Below are 17874 nucleotides of genomic sequence, written 5' to 3' on the forward strand. Positions count from 1 at the left end.
ACAAGGAGTTTCATAATTTGGAAACATTTTCATATTGGCAACTTATTGCATGTTCCAGCCATTGCTATGGTGATAAATAATTTTTATTGACAAGCTTTAAATTGTCACACTGATGGCTGGGTCATGTGTCGAATTGTTAATGTGGCTGTCCTCTGAGAATAGCCATCAAAAAAGTCTGACTTCCTTGTCCCACTTGGGTGTGATTGGAATCCAGAGGAGGGCTTCTACACCTGTTGGCTTATAGAGAAGAGAAAGCTTATGATATACCTGTTCTTTTAATAAGTCCATTCACATTTCTATGCTGCCATTGCTCTTAAATTGTCAGCTATTATACATCCAAGGAATGGAAAAAACAGGAAGCAAAACTAGTAAACCCTTTCCCCTTGCCTTCACAACCTGATTTTTCTACAAAGCACAGCTTTAGTAATAAACAAAAGACTCTTTTTGGATAGATGTGCTTGATTAATATACATACACGGACCAATAATTTCCCTTGGCAAAAAAACCTCCACAGCCCTATCTTCTACCAAGAAGAGAGAATGTGCTGATTAATTATGAGAAGAAAAGCTACAACTTTAATTAGGAACACCTAGGAGTAGTTCATCACAACACAGAAAGGGGTTTAAATAATAGATGCATTTCTCTAGATCAGCTTTTGCAATAATGAATGAGCGTGGCAGGAAGCTGTGGAAAGCAGGGAGTCTTTTTCGCCTTCATTTATATTAACATCTAATGTAAATGGCTAATAGTGGATAGACTGAGAAATAACACCAGTAGAAGAGGGTGAAAAATTACTTTAATCTTTCAAAAAAAAAATTCTTCTTGCCTATCTTTGCCTTTCATTCCACCTTTGACTTTCTTATTTTTCCTTTAATTTAACCCATGTTAATGAAGGATAGGCAGTGATCCAGGCATGATGGTCTCCAGATCTGTTTGGAGGCTTATCATATTTGAAGAACATCAAGCTGGGGAATACTAATGTAGTCTGTCTCCGTGTCATGTTATTTTCTCATATTTATGTTTATAAATCCATTCTCTTCCATTTCTTCATCCTAGTATAAAATAGAATATTGGTTTAAAATGCAGAGGTCCATTTAAAAATTCTTTTTTAACCTATGATTCTAAAATAGATATTTTTAAAGAGCCACAGAGAGGTGCTAAGTTTTGGAATGGGTCTTTTAGCAGTCACCAACTGGTGGTCCATGGACCACTGGTGGTCCGTGAGAAATTTTTGGTGGTTCTCCAGAAAAATTATTTGCATTTTTTATATTGCACTAAATCAGGGGTCCTGAAAATACAGCCCTTGGGACAGATACGTGCAATGAACTTTGTGTTGCTACAGAGAGTCTCCCCCTTCCGGGTCTTCTTGCATGAGTCAGAGAGGGCAGAAATTCCCACTTGGGATCTGCTTCAGCCTCTTGGTGTGGGGCTTTGGGCGAAGGCTGGGGGGAAGAGCTGTTGGTGGCAAAGAGTTGGAGGGCCTCGTTCCAGTGGGACTGCATCATGGCCTGGAACTGGCTGACTATCTCAGCCTGCTGAGCCTCCAGGCGCCGGTACCTGGCCTTGCACTCCTGCTGGTCTTCCCTCTGTTTGGAAAGCCTATGCTTGTAGTCCTCAGTGAATTGCTTCTGCTGAGCCTCCTTCTTGGTCAGATCCAATTTGAACTGAGCCAGCTGTTTTGGCAACTCTTTCTCATGGTGGCTGCTTAGCTCCAGCAACTGCTTCCCATTGAGGCTCTAAAGAGCCCCGGCAGGCAGGTGAGGAGTAGCGAGTAGAGGCTGGCAAGGCGCCCCTCAATGTGAGTGACATCGAGTTGGCCACACCCACCCAGTCACATGACCATCTTGCCATGCCCGTCCAGCCAGTCATTAGGCAGATCATATTAGTGGTCCACATGATTTAAAATTATGAATTTAGTGGTCCCTGAGGTCTGAAAGGTTGGTGATCCCTGATTTAGGTTATTAGATCTAATCCCTGTTCAATGCAGGAGTCCATAGTAAAGCATCCACAACAAACTAGTATTTAAGCTCTGTTTGACTATAACTGGTGAAGATAAATCAACCGCTACTTGAAATTCACTTATTTTTAAGAAGTTTTTTGTAACATTTAAACTAATCGTTCTTATTGCCATTTCTGAACAGTTTGTCTGAATCTTTCTTAAAGTTTACTTTCTTACTTACTTTCTTAAAGTTTACTAGTCCTTGAGCTGATTTGAAAAAAATCAAACAGAATTATTGCTTCCTGTAATTTGGACAGTTTGCATCTGTTGAAACTAAGTTGCATTTATTTTTCTTTTTGGTCCACATCATCCAGGTAACATACAGTATATATATACAGTTTGTTATCAGCTAATATTTCAATGTCTTTTTCAAAACTACTATTGCCAAGGTAGATATTCAACAACTGTGGATTTGATTTCTGTTTCATAAGTAATGAGCTTTGCATTTGTTTCTATTACATTTCTTGATGGAATTTTCTTCCTATTTCTCTAAGTGATAATGTTTGTTTCAGATATTATATTAATTATCCCATCCAATGTTGTCACTTGCCATTTTGTTAAACATTTTATTTCCCTACTCACCCAAGTCATTAATAAAAAAACTCTGAAGAATATAGGACTTTGAACAACTGAATCTTGTAGCGCTCCTTTGGTAAGCTCTTCCTCAGTACAATTTTCAAGCCAGCCACATATTTACACAACTGTTAAACCATTTAACCCACTCTTAACTAGCTATGTTAATTAGAATGCCTTGAGGCACTTAGTCAAATGCTTTGCTGAAATCAAGAAATATTCTGTCTATAACATTCCCACAATTTATGAAATATCTTATCAGATCACAAAATGTGATAAGGTTAATATGGCAGGACTGATTCTTGACAGATTTATGTAACTTCTGGTAACATACTGCTTTTGAACCTTAAAGACAGATCGTTTATGAACTGGATTATTTTCCAGGAATCAGTGTCAGAAAGATTGGTCTATAATTCCCTATTCTGAAATTGAAAATAAGAACACCCTTAAGGCACTTGACATTTTACCCATTCTTTAGATTTTTCTAAAGATTTGGCTGTACAAGGCAGCAAATTCCTACAGTACCCTAAGGTACTGTAGGAATTTGCTACTTTGTGTGACCAAATCTAGGAAAATCTGAAGAGTGATTTCTTCCTAAACATTCAAACACTATTTTTTTATTTAATTGTGGTTTAATAAGCCCCATCATAGCAATATGGGCCGTGATAGCAAGATGGGCCGTGATAGCTCAGGCTGTAAGAAGCCTGTTATTAGAACACAGCAGCCTGCAATTACTGCAGGTTCAAGCCTGGGCCAAGGTTGACTCAGCCTTCCATCCTTTATAAGGTAGGTAAAATGAGGACCCAGATTGTTGGGGGGGCAATAAGTTGACTTTGTAAATATACAAATAGAATGAGACTATTGCCTTATACACTGTAAGCCGCCCTGAGTCTTCGGAGAAGGGCGGGATATAAATGTAAATTTAAAAAAATAAAAAATATCCTACTTTCTTTTATAGAGCAGATCTTTAATTTAGTTTAAGATAGATTTCCTCTCAAAACTTTCTAAAAGTATTTGGCCCTAAAATATTTATTTAAATTTGAAATATAATTGCATTTCAGTCTTGGAAATATGCAAAATGTTGGTTTAATTTGGCATCCAACCTAAACAAAATTCTCCAGATTTGTCTTCTTCACACCTCCTTTATTGATTTCTTTTCCGTTTCTCTTCTGGAACAATTTGCTTTTACTGATGTTCTTTCACAAAAATTAAGAATCACGACCAGGAAAAAAAATAAAAGCAGACAAGATTGCTGAACTGCATGTTCTATCATTGTTAACCCCAAAATGATTTATTATAAAACAGATTCTAAAATCAAAACCACAGATGCTGCTCATTACAAATGTCTTATCCAGCCTCTTGAACGTTCAGTTCAAGCTATTATTTCCTTCCATAACTAATTCTACTGTCAAATTGTTCTTCTCCATAAGGAATGTTTTGTAACATTCAAGCAGTATGTCTTTTCCTGGACTGAAGCTCATTATTCCATGTCTTGAGTCACAGTTTTCTTCAGGGAGACATTTCTGTATGTACTTGAAGAATATATTGTCCTATAATTGACTTCCTTAATCTTTCTTCAAGGAATTTAATAGTTAAGCCTCTGAGGATTGTATACCATCTGCTTCAATGGTGCTTTACTTCCAGAGGTACTAAAAGCACTCAGGGAGCAAACTGTTAAAAGGTGAGAGACCACTCTGCCTTCCTAACTTTCTTTACTTCAACAAAATGGTTTCTGTCTAAACACAAAAGTTTCTTTGAGGAATGTATTGAAAGTGTAATGTATTACTGTAAGTTTTGGCGGGAGTTTTAGGCGGGAAGTATCTCGCTTCTGATTGGATGCAGCCTCTGGCTGAAGTGTATATAAGGAGAGGTTTTTCTCCAGAGCTTTGCTGGGTCACACTATATTAAAGAGCTGTTGTCACTAACCTGGTCTCCTGCCTCGTCAATACCCAAACTTAACATTGGCGACGAAGGTGGGATCTTGAGGCAGAGCACCAGAACAGAGCTGAACTCACTACGAGAATCAAACCCAGCAAGGTGGTAGCGAATGCAGCGATGACCGGCTACACGCCACCCACTCCGTTTGACCCTGCCCAGGAGACATGGGGAATATATTTGACCCGTTTCGAAAGTTTCCTGGAGGCAAACGAGCTACAGGGAGTCTCCGACAACCGCAAACGGGCTTACTTCATAAGCCACTGTGGGTCCGCAGTCATCGCCGTCGCAGAAGCCCTAGCGGAGCCAACACCGCTACACTCCGTATCGTGGCAGACCCTTCAGACCCTCCTGAAGAATCACTCGCACCAGCCCCGTCCAAATCGTTCGTGATGCGAGTTTGGGGCGCAGGCAACAAGAAGGCGAGTCTATCAGCGACTACATGGCAGCCCTGAGACAAGCCTCCAAGCATTGCAGTACCGCGATCTGGACGAAGAGCTGCTGGAACAACTTATACGGGGGTCAGAGACATCCGTTTGAGGAGGCGGTTGCTAGCCAAGAGCAACCTGACATTGGCAAACGCTCTGGGCGAAGCCAGAGCCCATGAGATGTCCAACCATGCAGCAGACACCTTACAAAGCGACTCACGCCGATGGCGGGCGCAAAGCGAGCACAGTCCACCACGAAGAAACCTATCGTGAGTCAACCAGCGAAGAGGAGGAAGAAGTCCACTACACGGAAAATCGACAAGGAAGACCCGGAGGAATGCGGAAGTTGCGGGCGACATCAGCGCCAAAGATGTAAGTTCAGGGCGCCATTTGCGGCGGTGTGAAAGGAAGGGCACCTGGCTCAAGTCTGCGAGCACCCCAACCTTCCGCCGAAAATTCAAATCGGCCAATCAGAGCGGCTCTGAGTCAGAGATGCAAACCCACATTCCGCCGAAATTTCAAACCAGCCAATCAGAGCGCGAGATCGGCGAGGCGACCAGCGATTGGCCAGGAAAGAAAGAGCGAAGTCAAACCGAATGACTGTTACCATAGACCACGCAGCTACCCGCATCGAAGAAAAGATCTTCACAAACCCGACAATTGAAGGCGTACCGTGCCGACTGGAAGTAGACACAGGATCAGCTATCACAATCATGTCCTGGGACACTTTTGTGAAAGCCTTGCCGCACATCGCAAAGCGCAAGCTACAGAAACAACGGCTCCGGGTGCAGGATTACCAGGGCAACCGCATCCCTGTTCGAGGGACAACGACCGGCGAGGTCAAGGACGGGACATACGAAAAGACCCTGCCCATCACGTTAGTCGAGGAACCTTGCCAAGCTTGCTGGGGCTAGACTGGTTCCGGGCGTTGGGAATGGGGTGACTGGCGTCCACCGGAGCGGATGCAACCTGCAAAACGCCCTAATGGAGGAATTGCAGGCGTATTCGAGGACCGTTTAGGCAAGTACAAGGGACCCCTATCTCCTTCAATTTAGACCCCCAAATAGCTCCCATTAGGTTAAAGGCAAGGAGGGTTCCTTTTGCACTCAAACCTAAAATCGACAAAGAGTTAGATAAATTAGTCAGCCAGGGGATACTAGTGCCAGTTGACCATGCCAAATGGGAGACGCCAATCGTCACCCTATAAAACCAGACGGGTCCATAAGAATTTGCGCTGATTACAAGGCTACCTTGAACAAAGCATTGCAAAAGCGCCTACCCAGCTCCAGTAGTGCAACACTTATTGCACTCACTAGGGCACGGACAAGTTTTCGCCAAATTAGACTTGGCACAAGCGTACCAACAGCTACCCGTAGATGCTAGCACAGCTGAAGCCCAGACCATTGTAACGCACCGGGTGCCTTTAAGTGCACCGGTTACAGTTCGGGTGAGTGTGGCCCGGGCTATTCAAAATTTGATGGGCGGCTCCTACAAGGGTTACCGGAGTCGTACCCTATTTCGATGATGTGTTGGTATCAGGGAAGATTTAAGAGAACTGGGGAAGCGATTAAGGAAAGTTTTGGCCATTTTAGGTCGGCAGGATTAAAAGTCAAAGCAAGCAAGTGTCAGATAGGGGTCGAATCTGTTGAATTTTGGGCTATAGAATAGACAAAAAGGATTCACCCACTGAGAGCAAAGTCAAGGCGATAAAGAGAGCCCCAGCACCCAAAAACAAGACAGAACTCCAGGCTTTCCTGGGTCTGGTAAACTTTACGCCGTGTTTTTAAAAGACAAGGCAACCGTTGCTGAACCGCTGCATAAATTGCTTGGAAAAACACTGCTTGGTCGTGGGGAAGTCAGAGAATAGGGCATTTGAGGCAGTAAAAGTTTGCTATCAAGCGATAGCCTGTTAATACAATACAACAACAGACTGCCGTTAGTATTGGTTTGTGATCGTCCCCTATGGAGTAGGAGCTGTACTTAGCCACAGACTCCCAAAGCGGCACTGAAGCCCCTATAGCGTTCTATTCACGAGCGATGTCCCGGCTGAGAGGAATTACAGCCAGCTAGATAGGAGGCTCTCAATAGTGTCAGGGTGAAAAATTTCACGAATACGTTTTGGGAGAGACTTTGAAATTATCACTGACCACAGACCGCTATTGGGATTACTGGCTGGCGACCGCCCAACGCCAGTGGCACTATCACCTAGACTGACCAGATGGACTATTTTTCTGGCCGCCTACTCTTACAAACTGCAGCATCGACCTGGAAAGAGCTGGGGCATGCGGACGCATTGAGCAGATGCCCATTGCCGGGAAATCGAGGACCCTACTCCGGGCACCCCGTTCTACTAATTGACTCTTGGGACTCTGGCCCAGTCACATCGCAGGAAGTGGCTCGGCCTCCTACCGGGACATTGTTTTAAGAACTGTAATCGGTTGGGTTCAAGGGATGGCCGCTCGGAGCGACCGTTTTAGAGTTTGTAAAGAAAAGAGGGAATTGTCTGTGCAAGGGGTGCCTGCTCTGGGGGATAGGGTGGTAGTTCCAGAGAAGCTGAGAAAAAGTCCTGGAACTACTGCATGAGGGTCACCCAGGAATTGTAAGGATGAAGGGCTAGCCAGGAGCTATGTCTGGTGGCCCCTAATGGACAGGAAATCGGTGACAGGGTTGGCCGATGCCAGGTATGTCAGGAATCAGACCACTACCACCTCGGCCCCAGTGTTGGAGTGGGAGAAACCCCAAGGCCCTTGGTCCCGCATACACATTGATTTTGCGGCCCTTCCACGGCCAAACATTTCTAATTGTGGTGGATGCATTCTCCAAATGGCTGGAGATCATCTAATGAAATCCACAACCGCTGGAGCTGTCATTGCAGCACTAAAACACCTTTTCGCCACGCACGGGCTACCGGACACCCTCGTGTCCGATAACGCCCACAGTTCACCGCAGCATTATTTGAAGGGTACCTGGCTGAAGAGGGCATCCGACATGCCCTCTCAGCGCCGTTCCACCCTGCGTCGAACGGCCTTGCTGAACGTTTTGTTCGGTGCGAAGAAGCGCTATCACGAAGCGGCCCGGCGATTGGCAGGCACAAATCGACGCATTCCTAACCGTCCAACACAGGACCCCTGTGTGGCCACCGCCGCAGCCCAGCCGAGCTATTAATGGGCGGAAGCTACGGTGCCCACTAGACCGGCTACACCGAACTACGTACAGGACGGGTTCAAAACAAAACCAGATAGAATCCGGAATTAAACATAGGAGACTCAGTGTGGGCACATAATTACAGCGACGGCCCAAGCTGGAAGAGGGGATAGTCATAGACAAACGGGCCCCAAATCTTATCTAGTGGAAATAGGCGATGGCAGAGTTTGGGCGCCACATAGATCAATTAAGAAACAGATTGAGCGATAAGGCAGAATTAGGCGAGACCAGCCCTGACTATGATTTAATTAACCCCACAGCTGACTGGAGCCGAGAACAAACAGAAAGCGTAGAACCAAACAGAGACTTATCTGAGTCAGGCGAGGTCCAGCGACACCCTCCGGTCCCTCTAGAGGACAGCAGGTCCGAGCGGCAAATAATCCAGGGCCGGATGGCCGGGAGGAGGAGCTCAGAGGAACGAAAAGCCCCTCCGGCAAGCTCGACTCAACTCCAGAAAGTGAATTGCGCAGGTCCGGGAGAGTCAGGAGACGCCCCACGTACCTGCGGGACTACGTAGAGAAGTAATATGTAAATATTGGCAAAGTGCCTTCTGGGAGGGAAGGAGTGTAATGTATTACTGTAAGTTTTGGCGGGAGTTTTAGGCGGGAAGTATCTCGCTTCTGATTGGATGCAGCCTCTGGCTGAAGTGTATATAAGGAGAGGTTTTTCTCCAGAGCTTTGCTGGGTCACACTATATTAAAGAGCTGTTGTCACTAACCTGGTCTCCTGCCTCGTCAATACCCAAACTTAACAGAAACTAGGGCTGCTTTGTTCCAGAAGTTGGAAGCCTGGTCCTATGGCCCTTCCCTTAGGTAATTCAAAGGGATATTTAGCTTACATCTTTATCAAAGCAAAATGTCCCTTAAAAGAGTTACGCATATTTGTTTTGAGTTTCCTGTCATCATCATTGTTCTTCAAACTCTTTCCAGTTTAATCTGAATCCTCATTTCCAGGCTGGAACTGGATGCAATATTTGTGGCAGGTCTGGCATAACAGAGTAGATGTGCAAGTTTAACTGCATTTATACTAATGCTGCATAACTTCAAGGACGTTTTAGCACAACTAAGTGAAATAGGGTTCTGTGGCTGAAAAGATGTGTTTGATCTCTTCTGTAATCAAGAGTACAGGAAGGAAAAATAGGTTTCTTTATATGGGAACGTTTTTCCCAGCAGGATTATCCGTTCTGGCAAACAGTAATAAGGACTTGCTCTAGTTATGGATCTTCTCTATCTTAATACCAGCTGTGACCTCAGCACCTGAAGTTACAGATCATACAGAACTGTAAAATTAAAATTATTATATGGCGTCAACGATACTGGCTGGTCAAAGGGGCAAGAAAAAGTCCATTTACTCTTCACTCTTCATCCTTGGCAACTTAGGATCTTATAACCATTCTTTTCCAGACTTCTGGGTGTGGAAAAGCAGAAACAAGCACATTAATTGAAAATGTTTAAAAATATAGACACTATGCTTGCTTGAAATATGGGCAGCCATTTTCCAATTTAAAGTAAAATTTCTCAACCACTAATGTACAGGCATAAAAGCACAAAATATAAAACAATTAGCCAAAGACCTAATTCCTGGTCCAAAAGCCCGAAAAGAACTGAAGGAACCGATGTATTCTTGTGTGCAGGAGGATATTCCGCCTCTTGTTCCTTTTTTGCTTGTCACTAATATTAAAATCTCATGTCCAAAAAGTTTTTACCCACTGCGGATGTGATCAACGGGTACAACATCCTTGTTATGATAACGATACATTATATCTGAACTGATATTTGGACTTATTAATACATGCATAGGGCAGGAAAGCTTCACTTCAGTCAAAAATACATCTTGAAGAAATACAGGTAAATAGGAAGCTTATTTTGTCACTTCATTGCACATAATACACAACACAGATATAGGAACAGAGCTTATGCCCATCTCTCATCTTTTCTAATTGGTCAAAGCAGCTCATCAATGCAAAGAGATGGGGCAACGTTTTGCAACACTTCCTTCAATTCCTTGGCCACTGAGAGTAATTTTGGGTCATATTAAACATGACTTAGCTGTCCCTTTCATTTCAAGTGGTCGCCTTTAAGCATAATTTGATTTATACACTCAATCCAAAATATTCCACAGAGAGAGAGAGAGAGAGAGAGAGAGAGACCAGCCTTTTCACTCTGATTTATGGGAACTCTCCCGTCTCAAACAGGAAAGTTTCTTCCTTATTGTACCTAGGCTGTACAAATCCAGGTGGCCAACAGATGGCAGTAAATGGATACAGAAAATGCCATCCCTCTGCTGAAGCTTTGTCCAGTTTTTTGCAGCTCAGTTGTAATTTTAATTCAGTGTTTCTCAACCTTGGCAACTTTAAGATGCATGGACTTCAATTTCCCGAATTTCCTGGCTAGACTGCTGGTTGGGGAATTCTGGAAGTTGAAGTCCACACATCTTAAACTTGCCAAGATTAAACAAAAACCACTGCTTTAACCATTCCCCTCATCTGCTATATGAATCTTTGCAATGGAATTTCCAAGGGACCCATAAACAATCTTTTTCACATCAGACCTGGGTTTTATTGCTGATCTCCAGTCCCTCTCCTATCTCTCTAGTGGCTCTGGGGCCCAGGACAGAAGACAAGTACACAAAGATTCTCTAAATCAGGGGTCTCCAACCTTGGCCACTTTAAGACTTGTGGACTTCAACTCCCAGAATTCCTCAGCCAGCTTTGCTCTATTCTTTGCCAGCTTTGCTGGCTGAGGAATTCTGGGAGTTGAAGTGGCCAAGGTTGGAGACCCCTGATCTAAATTGTTTTGGGTCAATTGAACAGTTTCAACATATTCATAATATCATGGCTTTTTATGCTGAGTCTATATTAACTATCTGGGTGGAATAATGGAAGCAAGTAACTTTAGATCCTCAACTTGTTGGAAAGAGGAACTTTAGATATTGCTCCATTTTATACGCCCCATTTTATTTCCCCAAAAGGCATATTTTTAATTAAAAGTAACAAAAATGATCATATGTCATTATAGATATTCAACCATCCATTGGTTAATACAAGTATATATACGTGCATACGTGTGTGTTTTAATGCTATGATATCAGTCCTAGTAAGGTTACTGCTCCCCTGCACTAATCCTTTGGAAATCACTTGGGACCATAATGGCTGCAGGATCATGCTCTTTTCTCCCAAAGCCCAATCCAGCCATATTGGGGTACAGTAGAAATATAAATACATCAATAAAGGCATCTCTGAATTCTTTGTGTGTGAAATTATTTTTCCTGTTATTTTTAATCTGTTTTTATCTCCTTTTTTATCTCTTCTCTGAGTGCAGCAGGATATTCCCACTCGAACGAATGCTTCTTCTACTTCTGCCCCTGTGCCAGCCCAAGAGACCATACACACCAAGATGGAGGAACTGGAAGGACAAATCCTCTCTAAGCTTTTGGCCCTGGAGAAAGAACGCACCTCCATCACCAGCAGCCACAACCAACAGCAACAAAATGTCGAAAAGGATCTGGATGCTCTCCATAACCGGGTCTTTGAGCTTGAGCATGGTTAGTGCGACCATGAGGAGCCCAGAATATGGGGTTAAATCCAGAACTTTCATACATTCATGTTTAGTACATATTTATATAACTCTGGGTATGGGTCATATTTATTTCTTTAAACAAAGGTTTAAAAATTAGAAAAGAATGCATCAAAATGCTGTGCCATTGAAATGTTTATCTTGAAGTACTTTCTGATCTGGTGCTACTCATTTGTTACACAGTGGGTCTCTTCTGCTCTTGTTCCTCAGCAAATATTACCTGATAGCGTATGCCCCAGTGAAAAGCTCCATACAGCCACTGTAAAATAACTAGCAACCACTGATTGACACAACTAGCTTTTGTAACTTGGATGACTCCTCTCTTACATCCAGCTATGCTAGTGACCATCCCCTCCCCATTTGCGCTGTGGATCCCACGAATTAGTCATGTGCTAGGTGGAATTTCTTGAAACTATGACCTTGTCAAATGATCTCAAATTCTGATAGAATGTGACTAATGTACTGACTATTTATAACATCTGACACCCATTTAGCAGCTCTTTCAGATAACGACAGTCTGATCATATGTCTGGATTATTTCTCTATTTATGCTAGTCTTTCAGAACTCTTTTGACTGTTATTTATCTCCTGCGCACATAGAAACAACTGTCTTCAAGTCTCCAGAAGCCTTTAAAGTCTCCATCCCTGTACGAAACAACTACATGTACGCTCGGATGAAGAAAAGCTTGCCTGAATTATATGCCTTCACTGTCAGCATGTGGCTAAAAGCTAAGAATTCAGCAGAAGTGGGCACCCCTTTCTCCTACTCTGCTCCTGGACAAGCCAATGAGCTTGTACTGATAGTATGGGGAAACAATCCTATGGAACTTATAATTAATGACAAGGTAAGGTAAAGGGAGCTTCCAGCATAGAATGAATTGAACGGCACAGGCACTGCCCTGCTCTAAGAATGGTAGTAGTTGTAGTTGTAGTACAGTAGCTGTAGTAACAATGTGCGATTTACCTAGGCTGGAGTAACACAGTAGCATGGAAAGGCTGCACTACAAAAGTCATCTTGACATTTATGACTTCCCCGTGCAGACATATGTGATACAAATTTACCTTTTATGAATTGCTAAAACATGAACTGCCACTACCAAAAAAATGGCACCTCCCAATGTTAGTGGAAACAGTTGATTTTCAGTGGTGTGATTGTTTTACTTATTTTTCTATAAACTGTTGTGACTCAGACCCAAGTAGGTAGTAATAAACTTAGTCCATGGAAAAACAAACTCCATTTTCACTGGCAGAGGGCTGCAGGAGGCCGTCATGGCCAAAAATGGAGCCTCAATGAGCAACATTGAGCTGGCCCTGCCCACTCTGGCCACGCCCCCCAGCCCCTCGAGGTCAAACACAACCCTGATGCGGCCCTCAATGAAATTGAGTTTGACACCCCTATTCTATTCCATCAGTTTTATCTGTTTGATATGTTGCCATACTGGCTGCACTCAGACAAGTCATTCTAGTCTATAAGATGATTGGGAAACCAACTATGACAGTGAAGGGTATGGGAGTATTAGGAAAAGACAAAAAGGCATCTACAAAAACATCTATTTGCACTAGGCTGTTAAGGCACTCTCTGTTCTATTCTGTTGGAAAGGTGGCTCATCTGCCCATGACTTTAAAGGATGGGACATGGCACCATATTTGCATTACATGGATCACTCGGGATGGCATATGGTCCGTGTATCAAGATGGAGTTGAGCGTGGCGCCAGTGACAACCTAGCATCTTGGCATTCAATCAAACCTCATGGGGTGATGATCTTGGGCCAGGAACAGGTATGTCACATTTCTCCACATGATCCTGAAAATTAATGACCAAAACAATATTCAAGCAGCTTTACTAGCAGTTGAACTAAAGGAGCTTAATTTGAACCTAAGAGATCCCCTATCAGTCTTCTCTTGACTGTGCCAAACCCATCAGTCTTAAAATCTAGAAAATTAAAAGATTTTTGGTGTAAACTGGAGTCCCTGAAAGCCAGGGACCATGAGCATGAAATGGCCGTTCCTACCCTGTATGGTTTCCCTATTTGTTATCATTCATTAACTGCCCTATTCCTACAAAATATGAAATGCAGCCCTCGAAACTGAAGAATTGGCAACCTCTACACTAAAATTAATAGTTATCTTCAGTAACAATGTTTTTCTATCCCACTATTTTCTAGTTTTTCAACTTTTTAATCTACTCTGATTCACCCATTGTTTATTTATTTATTTATTTATTATTTCAATTTCTATACCGCCCTTCTCCCGAAGGACTCAGGGCGGTTTACAGCCAGCTAAGAACAACAAATATAAACATTAAAAACAAATTTAAAAGATTAATTTAAATAGGCTGAAAATTCTAAAAACTCCCATTAAAAAACTAAATTAAATTAAATTAAATTAAATTTTAAAAATTGTTGTTGTTTCATTCCTTCCCATTTACTTTGTTTGTTTTCCCCTTTCTCCATTTTGATGCCACAGGATACACTGGGAGGAAGATTTGATGCAACTCAGGCCTTCGTTGGGGAAATTTCTCAGTTCAACATGTGGGATCATGTCCTGATGCCAGCAGAGATCATAGGTCTGGCCAACTGCACCAGCCGGCTGCAAGGCAACGTAGCCCAGTGGGATGAGAAGTTGGTTGAAGTCCACGGAGGGGCAGCCAAATTAAGTTTTGAGATCTGCGAGGGAAAAATGAAGGCATGAAGGTCTTACGTTCCTGCCACAAGAGAGGAGCGAGCAAGCCACATTTCCTTCTTTCAATCTGCTTTGGGAAAGAAAGAACAACAGTTCCTTTTTCCCATCCAGCAACTTCTTACATTCGGCCTGGAGAGGAGGAAGAGGTGTGTGTGTGTGTGTGTGTGTGTGTGTGTGTGTGTTTGCATGTGTGTTTGAGAAAGAGAGCATGTGTACGCAAGGAAGCCTTCTAAACTTAAAAATGAAATTATGACACTATTTTTCATTGTTTCAGTAAAATATTTTTAAATTCATTCTGTGAGTGACTAGACATTCCACTAAGGAAGCTAAAGAGATTGGAAAGTAGCCAATCTCTGATGAGCAGTATGAGAAAGGATAAAAACTATCAGTGAGTAGGAAATTGTTGGTAGAACTAGCATCTCCAACACTTCCAGTCTGTCCCATTGCTGAGAGTTTCAGTGATGAAACTTGAACTCTGTTGATTGGATTGTGAAAGCATTAAAGCACTGTGTTGACATCTGCCCACTATATGCCACTGACCCTCTAGAATACATAACCCAATATTCTAGTATCTGCATGTCCTCACCAGGATGTTCAGCTGTTTTATCTTTCTTCTAGCTTTAGCTCGTAGTCTTCCTTGTAAGGTAAAAGCATTGTCACTAAGCAAAAAGTGCCAGCAGGTTCCTTAACTTCACAAAGGCCTATGTTTGAAGTTCAATTTTTTTTTTTTTACACCAGAGGTATCATTTCCCTAATCGGTTACTTGAATTCCTATGTTGCCCTGCCAATCTTTTTTTGTTTCTCTAGATTTTATATTTTCAAACTCTTTTTTAAACCTTTCTTATAAGCCATAATGACAGATTTTAAGAAGGGCAAGTTCTAAGTGGTAGGCACGGAATATGAGCAGTCTTGGTCAAGCCTTTTTCTACCCCCGTTTTCCCTTTTGTTGCTGCCTTTCCCTCCTAAGGGCTGACTCTCACAAGCTTGGCTCATTTTGTTGATCATCATCACAGTGACTTGCAGCTGGTTGTGTGTGAACTGTGTTCATTAAAAAGCATTGTGTCTGAAGTGATGTGGTATGTGATGTGGTATGATATGAAAACTTTTGTTATGCTCTATGATAGCTTTTTTATCCATGCATTCTCCTCCCCCTCCTCTATGAATATCAACTCAAAGATTTATCTGCAAAAGTCATGCTTACTGTAGGATTCTGAGAGTTGAAATCTATGTACCTGAACGATGCCCATTAGTTGAAGGAAGTTGGCCAAACTATTTGACTGGATGAATTGTTGATTCATGACAGATAGAAACCTGTTAGGAAACAACATTTGGGACAACACACAAGCTAATATAGTGATTAGGGTCTAGCAATCTGATCCTGCCATCCAAAAACGTCACCACAAAAAGTTTTACACCACTGCACATCTTTCAATAAACATATCCCATCCTGCAAAACTCTGTAAACGGCAGAGGAACACAATAGACAAGGCAGTGCAATTGGGAAAGGGAGTGTGTTGGTCAATGAGACGAATTCATTTACTATAATTCACATATCAGCCCAAGAGAGGTTCTGCTGCAGTGGTGCCGTTGCTATTTGTCTTATCTCTGATACATACTGGATCTTACAGTATAGCATCCTCTTCCGCTGCATTATTAGCTCACATATTTATGGCTAAACGTATAAGTGTGTCACTGAAAATATGGCTGTGTGTCTTACTTGACAGACAGCCCTTAGTTAAAGGAGCTTTTGAAAATCAAATAGGGGTGGGTTGTATTTTGGCAGCCAAGGAATACACCTATCATGTGGTTGGGATGCAAAGGCTATAGAGGGGAGAACTATTGTTTCATACTAAGGGACTAAGATTTCTGATTTTTCTTTGACTGGCAAGTGAGACTTTTTAGGGTTTTGTTTTAATACTTCCTTTTAAAGATGTATGAAAACTATGATAGGGCTTCTACTAAAGTGTTTGGATTCTCCTGCCTTATTTATTTATTTATTTATTTATTTATTTATTTATTTATTTATTTATTTATTTATTTATTTATGTGTGTTTTTTTGTTTATCTATCCCATCATTATTATTTTTTATAAATAATTCAAGGGGGCGGATATACCTGATACTCCTTCCTCCTTCTATTTTCTCCACAAAATCCTTGTGAGATGAGTCGGGCTGAGAGAGAGAGTGACTGGCCCAAAGTCACCTAGTTGGCTTGCATGTCTCAGGCAGCATTAGAACTCACAGCCTCCTGGTTTCTAGCCTGGTGCCTTAACCACTAGACCATACTGGCTATTTATTCCTGGCAATCACAGTCAGATGTGTGCAAGGAGGTGCAGAACAGATTCTCAGACCACTTGTGAACACCAGGCAGAGTGTTCTGGCCTAAGTGAAATATAAAATGAGTGGCTAGAATTTAGATATGAGATCTTTGGGCTGCTTGTTTGTTTGTTTTACTAGGTAGGCTGATTGAATGAGATAAAAAGCATTTGATCCTCTGCAAATTCTTCATTTTCCTTGCAGTCAGTAAAGAAAATGTATTGGACAATTTCTTTATTATTGTCACAAATTTGCAGACACAGACATATTCCCCAAGTCATTTGTCCTGAACAAGAAAGACTCTCTTTCTTTCCTGATAAGTACTAATTTAATTTCTTTGCTCAGTAGAGCATCTATTGCTACTAGTATGACAAATGAATCCATCTCAGTGCAACACTTACATATTAGAACTCAATGTTCTTTCAGGTCTTAATCTTGATTAAGAATCAGGACCCTAATGGGCCTTTGTGGTTTCAAAAACAAAGATAAATTTCAGTCTTCTCCAATCTGATGCTCCCCAAACTCCCAGCTAGCCCTGGGAAATGTCTAGAAAGGCTGTAGAACATTAGTCTAGTATATTAGTAATATAAATAATGTTGTTAGTAATGTTTTCTTGAGAGTGAAGAAAGCCCTCCATTACCGCCACAAGACACAACTATCCCCACACTGATTTCCTCACATGAAAAGCAAAGATTTTTTTTTTATTAGATCACATGAATCTATTCAAAATATATTTACACAAATGTGTCATGTGATCTTGGCTAGGTTACTAACAAATAATATTAAATTCTAGATAAAGCCAAATGAGTAAGACAGCCCAGGATGCTGCACTAAAATCTGCAGTCACCTAAAAACATTCAGTTCTCCACACTTTCCTAGCTCCACAGAACAAGCTGTGTTCCTATTCTTATTACAGTCTGGTTTTACCTCTTATTGTGCCTCTCCTGGGACAAAAATAAGACACCTTAAAATGTCTTCAGCATTCCAGGTTTTTAAAAAATGGAACCAGAAAAATGGAAGGAGGCACTGGAGAGCTATAGCATCTGTTCATATGATGGAACACAGTCAGCAGTGCTTACTTGTGTACCTTTGAGTGCCAGATGAGACAATTGTTCTAGAAATTCTGAATCTAGTGCAGAGGTTCCCAATCTTTTTTGGTTTGC

General features: G+C 42.0%; 1 protein-coding gene across 1 annotated transcript in view; it reads left to right on the forward strand.

Moving 5' to 3' along the window:
- Positions 1-17846, forward strand: part of NPTXR (neuronal pentraxin receptor) — a 30312-nt gene extending 12466 nt beyond the window's left edge. Inside the window, exons 2-5 of the mRNA XM_058191007.1 lie at positions 11460-11682; positions 12315-12559; positions 13315-13494; positions 14182-17846. Coding sequence (XP_058046990.1) covers positions 11460-11682; positions 12315-12559; positions 13315-13494; positions 14182-14406 — 873 coding nt within the window. The 3' untranslated portion in view covers positions 14407-17846. The remainder of the gene's footprint in view (positions 1-11459; positions 11683-12314; positions 12560-13314; positions 13495-14181) is intronic.
- The last annotated feature ends 28 nt before the right edge of the window (positions 17847-17874 follow it).

This window comes from Ahaetulla prasina, chromosome 7, assembly GCF_028640845.1.
Source record: "Ahaetulla prasina isolate Xishuangbanna chromosome 7, ASM2864084v1, whole genome shotgun sequence".
Lineage (NCBI taxonomy): Eukaryota > Metazoa > Chordata > Lepidosauria > Squamata > Colubridae > Ahaetulla > Ahaetulla prasina.